General features: G+C 34.7%; 2 protein-coding genes across 4 annotated transcripts in view; one reads left to right on the forward strand and one right to left on the reverse strand.

Moving 5' to 3' along the window:
- The window catches only part of LOC129755331 (amyloid-beta-like protein), a 427,746-nt gene that overhangs the window by 78,723 nt on the left and 329,928 nt on the right, over positions 1–19,095 (forward strand). For all 3 annotated transcript variants that reach the window (XM_055751765.1, XM_055751766.1, XM_055751767.1), the window contains exon 3: positions 3,749–3,919. In XM_055751765.1, coding sequence (XP_055607740.1) covers positions 3,749–3,919 — 171 coding nt within the window. The remainder of the gene's footprint in view (positions 1–3,748; positions 3,920–19,095) is intronic.
- LOC129755332 (erbin) lies at positions 3,963–5,042 on the reverse strand. Its single transcript, XM_055751768.1, has one exon. The coding sequence runs from the start codon at positions 5,023–5,025 to the stop codon at positions 4,033–4,035; it is 993 nt and encodes a 330-aa protein (XP_055607743.1). The 5' UTR covers positions 5,026–5,042; the 3' UTR covers positions 3,963–4,032.

Here is a 19,095-nt window from a genome sequence, read left to right on the forward strand (position 1 = left end):
TTATGGATTTCCTAGAGCTTTGCTGGAAATAAAATAAATAAAAATGGGCAATCTAGAATGCATTTTTCAAAAGGATAATTTTTAGTATGAATAGTGCAAAAATAATGTATGTACCGTCTTTCCGACAATCAATTTTAGGAAAAACAACAAGAATGAAAAAAAAACTATTGTAGTAACTAATTTCCGTACCAAATTCTGTAAGATTTGATATTTAAATTGAAACTTTTCCTGCTGATAGAACCAAAGTTTTAAACTATTCATTTTGAAGTACTTCTTTATTTTTTAACTATCCTCGCTGAAGTAAATATCCTGAATTCAGCATATCCTTTTCCAAATTACCGATTATTCACAAATTATGTTCATCATAAAAAAACATTTTCGTAGTTAAATTACGAATTTCCATGAGTGATTCTTCAAAAGTAAATATATATTTTTCTCATCTTGTCTTCTTCAAGATTTCAAGACAGAGATAAAATTCATAGAGATTTTCAAGTCTTGTGTTGTTCCTTCATTTTCATTATTTTTCTGAGTATTGAGAATTCGAGATTATTTTCGAAGGCATTTCTCATCTTATTGGATTGCTCATCTTATACCGTATTTTTTTTCACCTGGAGGCAAACTAGAGGCAACCTAGGTTCGCTCTAACTGCTGTCATCGTGCTCATTTATTGCTCGAGAGGCAACCTAGGTTCGCTCGAAAAAGGGACGGAGTCGCCCTGAGAAAAAAGTCAGTTTTGCGAGAAGTTCACCAATACTCTCAACGTTGTTGTCAAAACATTAAACAGCTGTTTTTGGCTGAAAACAAAACAGTTGAAATAATGAACGGGCAAATGATTATTGCCGCCTCTCAGCCAAGCAAAATCGTACTATCTGCAGTCCAGTGCAATCCGGACACGAAAAACGGCAATCCGGACACGAAAAACGGCAATCCGGATGTGAAGAACCGAATGAAGGAATCCAGAAGGGAGGACAAAACGACAGCTGCATGTAAACATTGCGCTCGTTCTCACGCACACCTACGTATGGAATAACTCGAAACCCGAAACTTGCTTTTTTATTCTGACGGTTCCAGAGCCAAATCCGGAATTAAAAAAAAATACGCCATTAGTTTTTAGTTTCTTTGTTACTGATTCTGTGTTTTAAACATCGAATCACCATTTAGAATTTATGTCTTCTGTCACATTGAGAATAACTTGTTTAGAAAAGTTTTCTTTTTAACATTTGACGAGAATCTTTTTCTTACATGTAAATTGCAATCGCTATTTCATTTGAAATTTTAGGCACATTACATAAAAACGTTTTGAAAACATTTTGATAAAGAATTATTCAATTTGCTATTTTGCTTTGGCTCTGATTGTAACTTTGTTTCTCAATTTTGTATTTGAATTTTAGTTGCAATTTGTTTTTAAAATCTTGATTTTTTTTTATTAACGACACTTTGCTATCCTTGTGGCATTCGTGTCTGAGTTTGGTTCGAAATTCTGATTTGAATTTGAGACACTGAATTGTGGTTCTGGATAAAATCCGATTTATGGGTTTGATGTTTTCTCTTGAACTTTTATATTTGTATCTCCATGGAACCAAAGTTGAATTCTTTGGTTTAATCACAGATGAACAGATGTACAAGCTCAAACAAAAAATCCCTAGAAACTTGTGTAAAATTTCCAGTGCTCTCTTTTAAAGAAGCCGTTAAAAAGTGACAATAAACAGTGCCATCTATTGCTTGATTTGTAATTTTTAAACGGCGTAACAGATGGCATTTTCAAGATAGCTCTTTTGAAAATAAGAATTTTTCAAAGAGGTGCAATAGCATTTGAATTCATATATTAATAAATTTAAATACAATCAGATGAATTGCTTATTAGATTAACCACGAATAACTTTGAACTGAGAAAAATAGCATCATCATATTTTTTTATTAGAGAGACTGACGAAATAACAAACAGATGTACAAGCTTGAATTATAAAATTCCAAAAACCAGTGCAAAATTTTAAATGCTATCATTTAAACAAGCCGAAACAACTTTTGAAGTACCTACCTCATTTTTTGGAAGAGCACAATTGTATATTATCTCAAAAATAAATAAACTAACATCATAGTTGGAAGGACGGCATCAATGTATTCATATCAAGGTTAATTTATCTGGTTCATTTTATCTTTATTCTTTTTTACAAAAAAACTAACTTAGAACAAGCCAGACGAATCAGTTATTTTATCCAGTTGAGCTTAAAAATAATGGCTTCTCTGGCGGTCATTTTAACGCATCACATATGTTTCTATTCATGCTAGTTTGAAACAATTAGAAAATCAGCTTTAAGCTTAAAATTTTAATTACGCAAATCATAAATGTGTAACGAATCTTCAACATCAATTTGCTCGAGACTCGTCGAATATAATAAAATATGATCTTTCCATAACTAACTAATACTTTGTATTTTGTTTTGTTTACATTGCACTTTATTCTTGGCAGTTCTCTTTGGTGTCCCTGAAGATATCTGGTGGCTCAACCAAAAAACATCAAATTGATTCCAAAACGGTCGTCGGGACTTTACACACTTTTCGAGGCTTAGCTTGTATATCTGTTTATCTGTGGTTTAATTTGTCAAATTATGGATTCTAAGTCTGAAATGTTAATATCAATAGGTACTAATATTACTTCTCATTTGTTGAGTTCTCTGAGAAGGCATATGGAAAGAAATCAAGATCTCCACCAGAAATCTCCATCAGAAATCTCAACCCCCCCCCCCCCCCCCCTTCCGAGAAAAATTGCCCTTCGATGGCTTAATTCGGCCCTGCTAACCATGCGTAGACCATCGTCGTATTTTGTTTAATGAAATATATCCTACGGATATAGGTGTTTTGAAGCTTTCGCATTCTTTATTTAAAAATGCAAAACACAAATTTAACTTGCAATTCGCTTGGATTTGGAAACTCGTTTTTTTATTTGCACAGTTTTTGCTTAAATCTTAAATGTTTATGCCGGCCGATTCATTTTTTGCTAAAAAATGTTTCCATTGGAAATTTTGTGATGTTTTTCTGTGATGTTGTTTCAATCAATTTAATTGAAAAGTCATGAAAAATTGGATCATTTTTACATTTTATAGTAAAAAAATCTTTTACCATTACAAATCTGACCATATTTAGCCATGTCAAAGTAAGAAGTTCCAAACTTAAAAAAAAAAATTTAGGCTTCAGAAAATACGTTCACAATTTATAAAATCTGTGAATTTTTCTAAAATTCTGTGTTCTGTGACACAGATTCTGTCATGAAAATTTACTCGAATTTGTGTGAAATTACCGAAGTTGATGAGATTTCAGCAATCTTAATCTTCAATCTTGAATGATAGATATATAATATTTTGGCTTCAATCAATTAGTTTTCCAGCGGCATCCCATCAGATAAGATTTTTCTAGCTCTGAATTTTTTTCGAAAAAAACGACGACTTTTTGTCGTAAAATTTAATTTTGCCACTTTTTTCATTTGATCAATAAATAAGCACTCAAAAAAGTGAATGGAACAGATTAAAGATTTTATCTAACACCAATATTTTGGATAAACAACCCAATCCCCCTGGAAAAGACGTACCTGCTGGTTAATGTCCTAGGTTAAAGCCCCGAAAGGGTTTCCGTAAATTTTAATCCGTAATGAATCCCGTGTTGGGCCCAAAGTTCTACGATTCTACCGACTACCTAAATATGAATCTACTCACCCCGGTTGTTATTGCTCTCTTCTTCCGTCCACCCACAGGCAGCATCACCCCGATGGGAACCGCAAATTTCGGTCCTCTGCGAAGCCGGCCAGACATATCACCCGCAGTACCTCTCGGAAGAGGGCAGATGGGCGACGGACCTGAGCATCAAAGTCTCCGGCTCGACATGCCTGAGGGACAAGATGGAGCTGCTGGATTACTGTAAAAAGGTAAGTTTTTCCGGAATCAACAAAAAGTGGAAGGGGATTTTATGATGATGACGAACGAAGCCGATGGGGAATTGAATTTATTGTACTGGGTACGACAGCAATCGGATTTATCACTACACTCCACAACTGAATCTGGCCATTTCGGTCAGCTGAAGTTGGTACGGTTCGAAATCTTCCGGATCGTTGTTTTCGCCATCGCTGGAATTTGGCGAGTTAAGTTCACTGTTGGGTAAGCTGTGGATCCAATCCTCTGTCAGTTCCTCGTTCCAGATGTCGAATATGAAATTCAAATCCGGGGCTTTCATGTTTTCCTGATTTGTGAAGATGCTGGGATCCAGAGGGTTCCCGGTCAATATTAAAGTGCCGACAAAGTTCAGTTCGTCCAGAAAATCTTCAGGAATCGTTGCAATCAAATTACTTTCAAAGGAGCAAAATTGTAATCGTCTCAGTTCCGGCAGCACATCCGGCAGTTGATGGAAATGATTTCCCTTCAGGTTGAGATGGGCCAAACGATAGAGCAACCGGAATGACTCGGCCGGCAGTTCGCTTAGAAGATTATTCTCCAGAGTGAGCCATTTCAGACGACGAAGCTGCCCAAACGAGACAGGAAGCTCCGAGAGTCGATTGTTTCGAGCGCCAAAAGTTTTCAGTCTTTGTAGCTGGCCAAAGGCCTCCGGAAGCCGCTCCAGCAGCATATCATTACACCAGAGAGTAATTAGATTTTTCAATTTTCCAACCGCTTCAGGTAGTTCGGCAACCGGATTGCCACTGATGTTGAGAAATTCGACAAACTTGAGCCGACACAGTTCCTCCGGGAAATGGCTTAATTCGTTGTCGTTCAGCGCTAGATGTCGAAGAAACTTTAGCGACCGGAGGACGATGATTGATTCCGATGTTAGGCAATTGCCATCTAGGGACAATTTAGTCAGAAAAGGGCAGCAGCTGACCAGGGTTGCGGGAACCGATCTAAGCTTAAAGCGAGCGAGATTCAATTTTCTGCCCTCGGTGTGGGCACACTGGTCCACCAGATAATGCACGTAATGGAAGCGAATTTTGTCTTCTGTTTTACTGAGAATTTTAAACAACGGGGCCTGAATGTCAACCATGGTAATATCTGATTATTCGAATTACCTACTTGATGGAAACGCTTGTAATAACAAAACGGTAAACATTGTATAATCATGAATCGAAGGAAGCTGCTACAGGGTTTTGAACATGAGCGCCGATTGTCAAGGCTGCTGCTACGAAAAATTTATTTCTGATTCGGCCACCAGTATGAAAGACGGATTGACACAGGGAGTACAGATTTGAAAGGCTGCTGCTACGATCAAAATTGTTTTGATTTGCCCTCCGGTAGGAAGACGGATTGGCACAGGGATTTTAAAGGCTGCTGCTGCGAATGAAATTGTTTGCTGATTCGATTACTGGAAAAAGACGGAATGGCTTTGTAAGCGCAGAATTTTAAGGCTACTGCTGCTGACTGTTTGTTTTGGTCGGCATTTCATTGAAAAAAGATGGAAATGACTAAAGAAGCGCAGATTTTTACGGCTGCTGCTGCTGATTGTATGTTATGATTTGTCTTTTCCGGTGGATAAATACGGAATGGCTTTACACGCGTGGATTAAGACTGATTAATGGATTTGGAAGCGCAGATTTTCAGGCAGTCTGCTGATTGTTTACTATGATTTGGCATACCGGTGGAAAAAGACGAAATTGGCTAAGGAAGCGAAGATTTTTAAGGCTGCTGCTGGTGGATGTTTGTTTTGGTTCGGCTTTCCGGTGAAAAAAAAATACGGAGTTGGCTAAATAAACGCAGATTTTTAAGGCTGCTACTGCTGATTGTTTGTTATGATTTGGCCTTTCGGTGGATATAGATCAGTGGTTTTCAAAGTGGTCCCTACCGCCCCCTTGGGGGCGTTGAGAGCTTCCAGGGGGGCGTTGAGCTCAATTTTAAAATTTGGGGGGCGTTGGAAAGGCTCAGGGGGGCTATGAGGTCCTAATTCACAATTTCACCAGAAGAACGTATGTTTGGAATAACAACGAGTAGGTTCGATGCAAAACAATGAAATTACGTTACAGAACTTAACATCAGGTTCAAAACTGAAATATCTATAATTTCACAGAGCTGCAAGCTAAATTTTGTTCCTGAATCTTAATAGTTTTTTCCTTAAAATGTATCTAAAGGTTTTTTTTTTAAATTGTCACAGATTTTGTATTTTTGCGTTTTGATCTTGTTTTGTAAGATTATTTTGGATTATACTGAAAAAGATTAGTTTTTGATGGCAATGCTAGATAATCTTCAAAATGTAAAGTCTCAAAAAATCTGCTAAACAGAAAAAAAATCGAAAAATCTGTGTAAAAAGACCTAATCTGTGATTTGGTGATAGATTTGTTGGAAAGAAAATTTGGAAGAATTTTTTTAAGTTAGTGCTTTTTTATTTTAAGTTCTTATTTGTTCATCTTTATTTCAATTGGTTCAAAAAATCTATTGTGCTCTTTGCCATTGATACAGTTCTAACCTCTTCGGTTATTACAAACATTGCAAGAATTCATTTATAAGAACCTAAAATGAATTTTAAGACCCGTTAATGCTGCCTAACTTCGAACAGGATTCAAATTCAGATAACAAGAAATAATTCTATTTTTTACGTTATTTCACCGGCTTGACAGTAATTCATTTGTATTCAATAATATAAATTAATATAGAATTGAATAGAGATTTTTGTTTACCAAAACTAAAGTTTGATTAGATAGATATGCAAGATAAGATTTGATATCAAAACAAACTTATCAATCAGTTTAAGTATTTGTCCAGGAAATTTTACATAGAGTGAAGTGTTTACTGGAGGTTTGAGGCAATTTTTCGATACGTATCCTGGCCGGAAAATTCATTTAAAAATCTTGCAAAATCCGGGCATTTGATTTCAAAATTGTCGACCTAAATCCTGGCAATATCCGGCTAACTTTTTCAAAACCCAGAAATCACTCAATAAAAATCAAGAAAAAAATGAAAAAAATTAATTTTTATCAAATTTCATAGACAGATTAAAAAAAAAACTTTCATGATTATTTTATAAAACATGCTAAAAAATAACGTTTTGAAGGCTTAAATGAAAAATTTTTACATCACAATTGGTTTTTTTTTGTTTGATTTGCCAAAAAATTTTGAATAGATCCGGACAAAATCCGGGTATATTTTAATGTAATCCAGGCAGCCGGATCGGACCGGACTGTTCCCAAATTTTATATGAAATATCCGGGAAAACACAAATAAAACCGAAAAATCTGGCAAACCGTAACTGGGAGCCGAAAAGGTATAAGTGCAAAAAAGTTCATTTCGAGAAAACGCGGTTTTAAGATGTTATGTTTGGTAATTTTCCATAAACTTTTCGAAAATTTGCGTTTTTCCTTCGAACAAAATATTAAATTCTAAAAAATCTGAAAAATAACGAAACATAGTTTGAAATATGAAGCATCGTCTGACATTTTTAAATCAAAATCGACTTTTTCTAAACTTATAATATACCCTACTCCTTTGCCTCTGAGGGGCTCATATAAATTTGAATGAATTTTGTGTTAAGTTCCACAACAACATAAAGCCAAAAGCTAATGGTTTAACAAGTTCATCGCCCAAAATAAATCTCGGAGAGTTAAAGTAAAGCAAGAGAGCTCCAGATTTACAACGCGTGGCTAAACTGAGCGGCTATCTTGCGTAAATAAGACCCGTTTATGGGTCCCATGGCGACAAACGTGTTAACAACGATCCAGATTATATTTTTTTTTTTAGATTTTCTAAAAATTTGCCCAGGGGGGCGTTGAGCTTGCAAATTTTGAAAAAGTGGGCGGTCGGTGAAAAAAGTTTGAAAACCACTGATATAGATGGAATGGTTTTGGACGCGCAGATTGTTTGATAGGATTTGGCCATCCGGCGGAAAAAGATGGAATGGCTTAGGAAGTACAGATTTTTAAGAATGCTGCAGCTGATTGTTAGTTTTGAATTTGCCTTCTGGTGGAAAAAGACGGAAATGATTTTCAGGCAGTTTCTGCTGATTGTTTACTCTGATTTTGCTTTCCGGTGGAAAAAGACGGAGTTGGCTTAGAAAGCGCAGATTTTTAAGGCTGCTGTTGATGATTGTCTGCTTCGATTTGGCAGTCCGGCAAAAAAAAGGAATTGGCTAAGGTAGTACAGATTTTTAAGACTGCTGTTGCTAATTGTTTGTTTTGATTTGGTGAAAAAAAAGGCAGGATTTGCTTAGGAAGCGCATATTTTTAAGGCTGCTGCTTCTGATATTTTTTATTTGGATTATTAAGGCTACTGCTGCTGATTGTTTGTTTTGAATTAGTCTTCTGGTTGGGTAGGCTGTTTCTAAGAATACTATCGAATTATTAATCGAATGTTCAATTTGGGCTTAAAATTCTTAAGAATTCCGTTAAATTTTTTTGCAAAATTGTGAAAAATAAACAATAAGAAAACTTCTAAAACTTCTTCTCAAGAGTCAAAATTACTCGCAATTTTGAGGAAAGTTGATCCACGTTGATCATTGAATTAAAAACCTTTGATTTATAAATTTGTGTGCAAAACTGATTTAATGATTATTTACCTATTTTCCAAGTAATCTCAAAAACAAGATGTGGTACAAAAAAGAACTAATTTCGCTCTTTAGTTCTTTGCACCTCGGAAAGATATTAATTTTGTTGCCTTGTGTAATCAATGTTTTAAAAAGTGAAACATCTAATTGCTTTAACACGAGTTGAAGTTTATTCAAGTATATGAGAATTATTCATTGGCTAACTGCGGGTCTAAGTTCAATAAATTAACCAAACGAAAAGCCGTATAAAGTCGTCGTAATCTTTTTACCAATTTACGGATAAATGGTAGGGTACAGTTTTTCGAAATATTTGTGGTGAACAAAAGTGTTCTCAAAATAAATACCTTATCATTTTAGAAATAATCGCCAAATATTAAATGTAAACATATGTAATCAATAAATTGAAATTCATGGTATTATTTTTAATACTAAACAATAGAAAATATAAAAAATATTCACCAAGATGCTTGATAAAAATATCTATATCTTTGGTTTTATTGCATGCAATGGAATAATAAAAAAACCGAAAAAAAATAAGTTTTATGTAAAATTTAAAAAAAAAATTAAACTATGATGCCCCTTTCAAAATGCTCTCTCCAAATATTGGTCAAATCAAGCTCCTCTCAAGGAGCCATTAAGTGTGATGGAAACATAAACACATGTCTTTCATGTTTGTAACACTAGAAAGAATAGAAATAATTTGTTCTATTTGTGACACTTAATCAACGGTTTGGCTATCGTGAGATAGAAATGAATGGCATTTAATCCCTGAAAAAGAATCGGTTAAAACTCTTAGCCGGTCCATGTTCTCCCAAATAATCCTATTTGTATTTTCAGATGTTTACTCTACGATTCATTTCGTGTTTCAGATCATTCTAAAGCTGGAAAATAAAATAAGTTTATCTAATTTTTAACATATTCACTGCAAGTTTGTTACTGTATGAACTTCTAAAGGAGGACTGGTCATTTTCAAACTAAATAATAGTTTTATTCTTTTTTTTTTTTTTTTTTAAAAAAGGCAGCTTTTCCTCTGCTAGCCATTTTTCAGTTCGTTTACGGAAAATTATTTAAAATTGTCCTCTGCAAGTCGTTGTATATATTCGAACTTCTTTGGGGTCTTGTCTTCTGTAAATCATCTTCTAGTCCAATCTTTACAAAATTAAATATGTTCAACTCATTCAATTTTCAATGCAGATTTGTCCTCAGAAGCCATATTTCAATTCATTGTAAAAAAACAAGGGGACTTATCCTTTGCATGCCGTTTTTAGTTGATTCTATGAAAAATTCTTGGGACTTGTCCTCTGCAAGCCGTTTTATAGTTCAACTTATTCCAACATCAGTGGGAACTTGTCCTTAGCAAGCCGTCTTTTAGTTCAACTCATTTAAACTTCCATGGGGACTTGTCTTTACCTAGCCGTCTTTTAGTTCAACAAAATCCAACTTCCATGGAGGCTTGTCTTTTGCAAGCCGTCTTTTAGTTCAACTCATTCAAACTTCCATGGGGACTTGTCCTTAGCGAGCCGTCTTTTAGTTCAACTCATTAAAACGTCCATGGGAACTTGTCCTTAGCAAACCGTTTTTAAGTTCAACTCATTCAAACTTCCATGGGACTTGTCCTCAGCAAGCCGTCTTTTAGCTCAACTCATTAAAACTTCCATGGGGACGTGTCCATACAAAGTCGTCTTTTAGTTCAACTCATTCAAACTTCCATGGGGACTTGTCCCTAGCAAGATTGCTTTTAGTTTAACTCTTTCAAACTTCCATGGGGACTTGTCCTTAGCAAGCCGTCTTTTAGTTAAACTCTATCAAACTTCCATGGGACTTTCCTTAGCAAGCCGTTTTTTAGCTCAACTTATTAAGACTTCCATGAGGACTTGTCCTTAGCAAGCTGTCTTTTAGTTCAACTCATTAAAACTTCCATGGGGACTTGTTCTTAGCAAGCCGTCTTTTAGTTTAACTTATTCAAACTTCCATGGGAACTTGTCCCTGGCAAGCCGTGTTTTAGTTCAACTGATTTAAACTTCCATGGTGACTTGTCCATAGCAAGCCGTCTTTTAGTTCAACTCATTCAAACTTCCATGGGGACTTGCCCTTGGAAGCCGTCTTTTAGTAATGACTAGCTGATTTTACCCGGCCTTGCTCGGGTTCACATGAAATATAAATCGAAATGAGTCGTATGACTTTTTGAAATTTTGAAAGCTTTTTGTTCATCATTATAACAAATTGGACCATGTTTGGCCATGTGAGCTTTGTAAGTTTTTTTAGTCTTCTTAAAGTTTTAATTGGGATTATTAGGAAAGTTTATCGTTTTCATATTATTGAATAACTTATAGTTTTTAGGTTTGCTTATAGAAATTTGAAATAATTTCCATTGAATGCTTATCCACGCTTATCCATTCTATCACGAAAAACATTTCAATCTAAGGTTGCCCGGATTTATCCGGATTTGCAAGAACATTTGAATCAAAATTTGAGGTAAGTCCGGTCTGGCCCGGTTTCCCGGATGATGTTGCAAGAAGCTCGGTTTTTGCCCAAATTTATTCACATCATTTTTAAAACGTAACATAAACTGAGATTTTATAATTATTATAATTTTTAATTTTTACGTTTGAAAAGAAGTTTTAAATGGCAAGTTTTAGAAATAATCATGACCCGTGTTTGGAAGTTTATTGATATTGTCAGGATATCGGTTTGAACATTTTGAAATCAAATGCTGGATTTGACCAGGTTTTTCGATAAAATTGGCTGGATTTGTCCGGTCCCGATACGGAAATTCTGGCAACCTCATTTTATACCCACCATTTTTTAGGAAGCTTGAATTGAATTACCATTTTTCAAATGATAACATTTTTCTATCTTTTTCATGGGCTATCTAGTGAAAATCCCATGTATAAAGCTTGTAAATAAATGTTAACGACCTCTTTTCGAGATACCCATTTAAGTTTTATTTTGTACTTAGAAATTTCTAAATAGATTCCGATGAAACCTGTTTTCAATGTGCTTTTTAGGTTTTCTTATAATTGAATGGTAGAATGGAACACATCGATGATCAATAATAACTTAAATTTAAAAATTTACAAATGAAATTAAATTGTGCAAAACTAAAAACTTCAGATTAAATTACTAAAAGTCTCGTGCGTTGGATTTGGTTGCATAAAATGAACGTTTAATTGTCTAATTCCTATTGTAAACTAAATTCCTACACGGCAATCAAAGTATTGAGATCGCAGCCTTGAACTTACAACACAACCTTCAGTTTTATTAATTGTTTCCCTATGAAAAGTTCCGAAAATATGAAAATGGTTGGTTTCCAAAAGCTGGAACATTAGATTTCAGTCCAAATAGTTATTCAACTGAAGAAAACAATTCATACTGAACAGGAAATAATGTATCCATACTCTACACACTGAATATTCTAGTAGATTCTCAACCACTGTTCTTCTCAATATATTTCTAATAGGCGAGTATTTTTTTTATCCTAAATGAAGGTTCATTTTTGCAATCAAATGCCTCGCACCGGTACGCTTTGAACAGTAGAAGGAAAAAACACCCGCCAAAATTTCTCCTTTCAAATTTTTTATGCTCAGCTAGCTTTGATTGGGTTTCTAGTACACGTGAACTTTGGATGGTCGTTTCTAATGCCTGGCCCATGGTGATGGTGAAAACAATCCCGCCAAAGGAAACGAAAATCAGTTGGCAAAATGGGTGCCATGACTTTTGGTTCGTGGGAACAAAAACGTATGTTGTATGGGAGGGTCCGTTTTCTTAGGTGGGAGGGGCTCAAAACTATTACCTCGACCTTTCTCATGTCCGTTTACATCACTGTACCAAATTTCAAGCTGATCGGTTAAGCGGTGTGGATTTGTATAAGGTGCATATATATATACAAACATATATAGCCCAACTCATCTTTATATATTAGATAATGAAAAAAAAAACAGAACTTTACTATCAAATGAGGTCTTCAAAGAAACTGTATCGAAAGTAATGTAATCAATAAAATGGGATTTTCTGTGTCCGACGACAGCGTTTCGATAAACCACGGAAATACATACACATCCAGTGCCAAAATCACATCCGTCAATACCGGCCGAGACGTGGGAAGTAGATGACTTGGCTGATGAGCTGATGAGCTGTCAGAACGTAAACCCAATCGAAAACCGGGAGACAAAATCTCTGGATCAGAAGCATCGATTTCTCGGTTTTTTTTTTCTTCGCGTTTCCTCGCTCTCCATCCAGAGGGCAGCTTCTTTGATCAATTTTGCTTGGCTTATGTTGTCAGCACGATGTCACGATAATGGTCATTTGACGGCAGTCTGTTTACTTAGTTCCAGGCACTTAGATAATCAGCATGAATAATTCATTCGTTTCTAGTATTGGGTGATATTGAGGTCACCGGAAAATCTTAAGTTGATGAAATTTGGGTTTATGGAAGGGATCAATATTTAGATACGGTGTGAAGCTCTGTTTGAATAATTTTTATTGATTTAAACTCTAAGTCAATAAAAAACTGAAACCAAATCCACATAAATTCAAAGGGAACTGTCAGATGGTTGTAGACTTTTGCTACTGCATTGATCAATAAATTGATAATGAAATTATAGAACTTTTGTGGGATGGGTTATTTGATAAGGTTTTTGCAGAACAGCTTCAATAAGACAAAATTTGCTGTCAGCTGTAGTGTAAAACAGTAAAACTTTTACAGGTCTAGAAAACATCGTTCGAAAAAAACCCAACTTCCAAACATCTTCCATAAAAGCTTCGCATCGACTAAAAAGTCCCACTCCTTGAGGCAGTTTTTTTTTTTACTAAAACTCGTCCTGCTCTTCCTTTTTTTTCGTGTCTCGTGAGGATACTGGGAAATATATTGTGCTTCCGTGGAAACTCGCTCATCCTTCGGGAGAATCCAGTTGGGTTTGGATAGAAAAGAACTAACTGGGGATAGGTACTGAGCTGAGAAATTGTGTCGAATCACCCAAAGGAAGAGACAAACTTTCCCCAAGCAATCGAAGGTGTATCTAAGGAGTGTTGAGAAATCTAATAAATACCGTGTTTTCTGGTGTATAGTGGTGTTCAATGGCTTCTATAAACGAAAACTGAAAACTCAAAACTAAATCATACCGCTTGTACATCAAAAATTTTAAGGTTGATGGGACATCAATTGATGTAGTCAGAAAAAAATACTGGTGTCATCAGTTATTTTTAAATTTACAAGAACTTGCGATTTTCACCATACTAAGAAAAAGGGGTAAGTTGCAGCAAACTTTGTTTTTAATGAAAAATCAAATGAAAACGTTTGAAAATGTATAGTGTTTAATATATTTATGATGTCAATACGCATAATGCAGTAATTTCAGTAACTTTCAGTTTGCTTCGAATTAATTTTTAGTTTTTTTCCATCAAAAATTGTTTTTAAAGACTAAGCATAAGGGTGCTGCATACATGTAGGGGAGATAAGGGTATAACGAGCACCAGGAGCATAATTAGCACTCTTCTTTTCTACAAAAGTACGTATTTTCTTAAATAAATTTTCACGTGGATTTGTTTCGTACTTCCTATAGTATTAATTTTTTACAAAAAAAGGAATCTTTTTAACATCTTTACAGAGATATTTAAAAAAAATCTAGCTGGGTTCTCAAGTGACAAAAATAATATAATTTTTGAGCACCACAAGCTCTTATGATGTTTAAATCATGTTGATCTATAATGTACGCACTGCAATTTTTTTCTCAATTTTCACCATCATAAAATCTTTGATTTTCACTTTAATCAATTTTAAAACTCGCTTTTACTTAAATTTGTTGGCTCGAGGCGATTAGAGCACTTTTAATCGGGGCACGATGAGCGTTTTCTGCCGTATAATCCGGCAGGGAATTCAACCCGATGTAGTCAACTGAATTATAGAGCTACAGCTTGACTAGTTTACATCTGACGATGTGGCCTATTGGTGTCGGAGAGGTAATCAGAGTTCGATTTCTGTTCGAGGTGATTTTTTTTTCATTAATTATTCATGATCGATTTTTTTTATTGTTACATCATACGGCTAGTAGCATCAAGCACCAAACAAAGCACCAGAAACATAATGTATGAGCTTGTATGAATTGTTTGTATTCTACAAACAGACCTAGATTATTTTGTTATTGCGTTGTTTGATGAATCTTCGATTCGCAGCTAGATTCCCCGGCAGAAAACGGTCATTGTGTCCCGATTAATGGTGCTTATACTGCCCCAGGGGGGGGGGGGGGTCCTCATTATGCCCCTACAGTGGCTGGTTATCAGCTTTTGGCAAATTTTTTAAAATGCATTTTTAAACGTTTTTATCTACTTTATCAAGTTTCAGCCAATGAGGAAATTAACTATTTTTGTGTTCGAACACGACACAATGATGTAATTCACATATTATAGCTGTTTTCTATGGTTAAACTAGCTGACCCTTTAAACTTCGTTTTACCCGTTACTTAATAAATCGTTTGAAAATGTTTACAGTTCCTTTACTTCTTCGTGCTCGTGAATCATTTTTCATGAAAATCGTCTTCAAGTTGTTCGAGTTTTGTCCCGTTTCTAGTTAATTTTGTATAGAGGCCCCCTTTCCATATAAAATGAGATTCTTAAAACTGTTATACAAACCATCTTTGACACAAAAAACCCTCGGATACCAAATTCCACTTGATTCCGACCGACCATTCATACGTGATGGCGTTACAAAAAAAAAACCATCCATTTTCGTATATAAGAAGATAAGCGTTTTTCTTAAGGTGGCCATTATGCCCTTACCTACCCTGGGGGTAAAAAATACTACAAAAAATCAGTGTTGGTATAGGATAATAAAAGTAATATAAAGTTTGTAGTTGATATCATTAAGACAATCCGTCATACTGGGTAATTTTTAAATTTTCTATAAGAATCACAAAACTTTAAAAAAATTTCTCACGATATGAGAAACTTTGTCATCATCATTTTGTAATCTCTAAATAATAATGTTATTACGTACGTAAGTTTTGTGTTACTTATACAAATGTTGCATCCATTCCTGCTGTTGCATGATGTCCCGTTTGACGGTGTGCATTTTCTTCAAGATTCAACGAGCTAAACATCAGGGTACTGTATAGTTTTTTGGCTTCGTGTTGCACAGGCTGAACGGAAAACAAGTCTCGCCCAAGTTCGTTAGTTGACTGACGATGCCTAATGACACAGCTCAGCCGTCGTGTGTGTGCGTGTAGTGAGCACGATGTAAGGGGATTATCGACTCAGAGAACGGCCTATCGTATCATGCTCGCAATGCGGCTACACATCTCCCCCTTACACAAACATGAAAAAGGAAACAAAAAGCTTCTATTGCGAAATTTCAATTTCAGTGAATGCTTTTTTGTCCTTAAATTAAACAACTTTATTAACCTGAGCTCTTTTTCATTAAATATTGTTCAATTTCTGTCAACTGCCAGCATGGAATATACCGAATGGTATTCTGATGAATACGGAAGCCTTTAATCAATAATAACTTCTCACAACGCTGACTTAACAACACTCCTAACCATACACACTATTCGCTTTCGAATGATATCCATCCCATGTATAAAACCAAGAACTCCGGACAACCTAGCAATTTGAGAAATTATAAGGTTCCTTATATCTCATGACTTGAAACTGATGCCACTTAGAAACCAATAAATTTGCCTCTAATAATTTCAATAACTTTTAACGATTATCAAGTCTGATCATATAACTGCTGAGGTTATCTTAGCAGTAGCGCTGCTTCATCTAGAAGTCTGAATTTTGTTTCAACGCTTATCACTCAACATAAAAACAATTTATTTCCAATGTTTGTTGAGACTTCATCAGTAATAATTATTTTAATTTTGTGTTGACATTATTCATAGTTTTTTAAGTCAACGTCATGAGACAAAACTAAGAGCAACTTATTAAGCTCGATTCCCAACAAATGAAGGGAACATTAGGATTTAATCGATTTTTATATTGAAGAGCCTTTAATACATCGCTTTAGTGAATGTAATGAACAGTATAAAAAGCAAATTTTCATCACAATCATCATCAACTCCAAATTTTCTGTTGGACCTGTGGTGACAACGCTTACCAAATTGATCAAGTAGACCTTCTGTCTGAACTATTTCTCTGTTGGACTTTACGTTCCAACTAAACATGCAACCCTTCCGTCTATAGGCTTTTGCTATGTTGGTTTAATATTTAAAATTTAAGTACTTTTCCGGTATTTCTAATTTTTGGTAATTATTGTATAATATGATTCTTTGTACGAAAATCAACCTCTTTTAATCCGGAATTTGTTATTCCAAAACTGAAATTTTTTAAAGTACATTTTTATTGGATTCCAGTTTTTGCAGTGCAGATTTTAAGTAAGGGTAGCAAGATAATTATTTGGAAAGTATTTTTTTAATTTTTTTTCAATTTGATTGGTACTTCAAATTGACAGTAGAAAAGCACGACTAGCTTCAAAAGTTTCTAAAAACTTTCTAAAAAGTTTTGTATTTCTTCGATTGAAGAACTCTATGATGTCTAATTTTGCAAAACTCTGCAGCTGCTAACTTAAGCATGAATTGGCTTTTTGAACATTTTGGTGTTATCTACAGCTTTAATGAAGCAATAATCAAGGAATCTAGGAATAGCATTTTAATTACATTACAGGGTTCCCAAAAATGTATATATGGTACAGATCCGCTTAGAAACAGAAGAAATTTTGGGATTTTATTGGCAAATTGGCATTCCTTAAGCTTCAACGTGCGACAAAAATTGGGTCAACTTTTTTTTAAAGTTTGAATGATATTCAAAGAGTTTCCGTTAAATTATTTCTCTATTCCTTCTTTCTACACGATTTTTAACAAGTGTAAGAACTCTTGATTATCCTTTGATCAGTCAGACTACAATCGGTTAAGCAGCGTGAGAAAACTTTATGAAAAAATAACTTACCGGCACAACATTAAAAGATGTGAGCTACTCGATTGATGATATACGTTGTAATTTTCGGTTTCTAAATATGTTTGATGTTTTATTACATCTTAACGATGTACTGGTGCGAGCATGTCTTTAAGTTTAAAATCACATATGATCAGCATTACACCGATGTAGGCGGATTAACTTTGTTTACATTGTGAAATCTATTTAACTGGTAAGTAGTATCAAACCTTAGAGGAAATCCAAGCAAAGGTTGCCAGAATATATTTCCGTACGTATCCGGAACAGACAAATCCGGGCAATTTTATTAAAGAACCTGGCAAAATCCAAGCATGTGATACCAAAATTTTCCATGCAAACCCCGGGCAAATTTGGTCAAAACCACAAGTTTAATCATAAAAATCAAGAAGAAAGCACGTGACATATTGTTTTTCCATCAAAATATATCAGTAGATTTTAAATTTTAAACTTTTGACTTTAAAAAAACCGTTCATGATTATCCATTATTAAAACTTGCTAAAAAAAAGGTTTCTGGACACGCAAATTGAAAATAATATCAAATCATTTTGAGTTTTATGAAAGACTAGCTGATTTTACCCGGCCTTGCTCGGGTTCACAAAAGATATTAATCAAAATGAGTCGTTTGATGTTTCGAAATGTTGGAAGCTTTATATTCATCATTTTAAGAAATTGGGCCCATGTTTGGCCACGTAAGTTTTGTAAGTCTTTTAAAAGTTTTTATTGAGATTATTCACTGTGTTTATCGATTTCATTTTTTTAGAAGAAGCTTATAGTTTTAAGGATTATGAATTGAATTTCAAGATAATTTCCTTCTTCTCTATAACAAAAAACTTTAATCTCTTTTGGAGACTATCCCACTTTTCAAGATGGATGATCTCCCTGTACAATGGTATATTTAAGTTTTATTTAATTAAAAATTTCTAAAAACACTTCCGAACCTTGTTGAAACATGTTTAAGACTCATTTGGCATGTTTTCAATTGTATGTGTGCTTTTTCGCTTTTTTAATTTAACACTGTTTTTCTTAAATGTTGAAAGTTGCACTGAAAGTTTCTTGGAGTTATCGAAAAGAAATCATCTCTGAACCGAAATAACCATTCAATTGTTTTGGAAATGGTCTTATTTGAGATCCATTAATTATTTTGAAGAGTGATCAATGTTAAAATTCTTTGGAATCATTTGTTTGAACTCGCAGTACCAAACGGTTTTTTTCAAAATTGGATGGTAGAATTGAACACATTGATGACCAAAAATAAATCAAAAGTATTTGAAATGGTTGGTTGAAAGCTGGAGTTTATGAAAATCGGTTCATTAGTTTTTCAGCATTCAGTCCAAATAGTTATTCAGCTGAAGAAGCCAATTCACTGTTGACTGTTCAGTTCACTGTATATTCTTGTAAACTCTCAAAGCTCCCCAGCGGGGCGGTAGGCAGCACATTGAAAATCACTACAGTTTTAGTCAATATATTCTTTACAGGATAGTTGTATTTTTAAATACAAAATGTAGGCTTATTATTGCATCCAAATATCTCGTACCGGTACCACGTGTTTTGAACAGTAGAAGGAAAAAACACCCGCCGAAATTTTACCTTTCAAATCTTTGATGCTCAGCAAGCTTTGATTTGCTTTCCAGTACACGTGAA

Source organism: Uranotaenia lowii, chromosome 3, assembly GCF_029784155.1.
Source record: "Uranotaenia lowii strain MFRU-FL chromosome 3, ASM2978415v1, whole genome shotgun sequence".
NCBI classification, from domain to species: Eukaryota; Metazoa; Arthropoda; class Insecta; order Diptera; family Culicidae; genus Uranotaenia; species Uranotaenia lowii.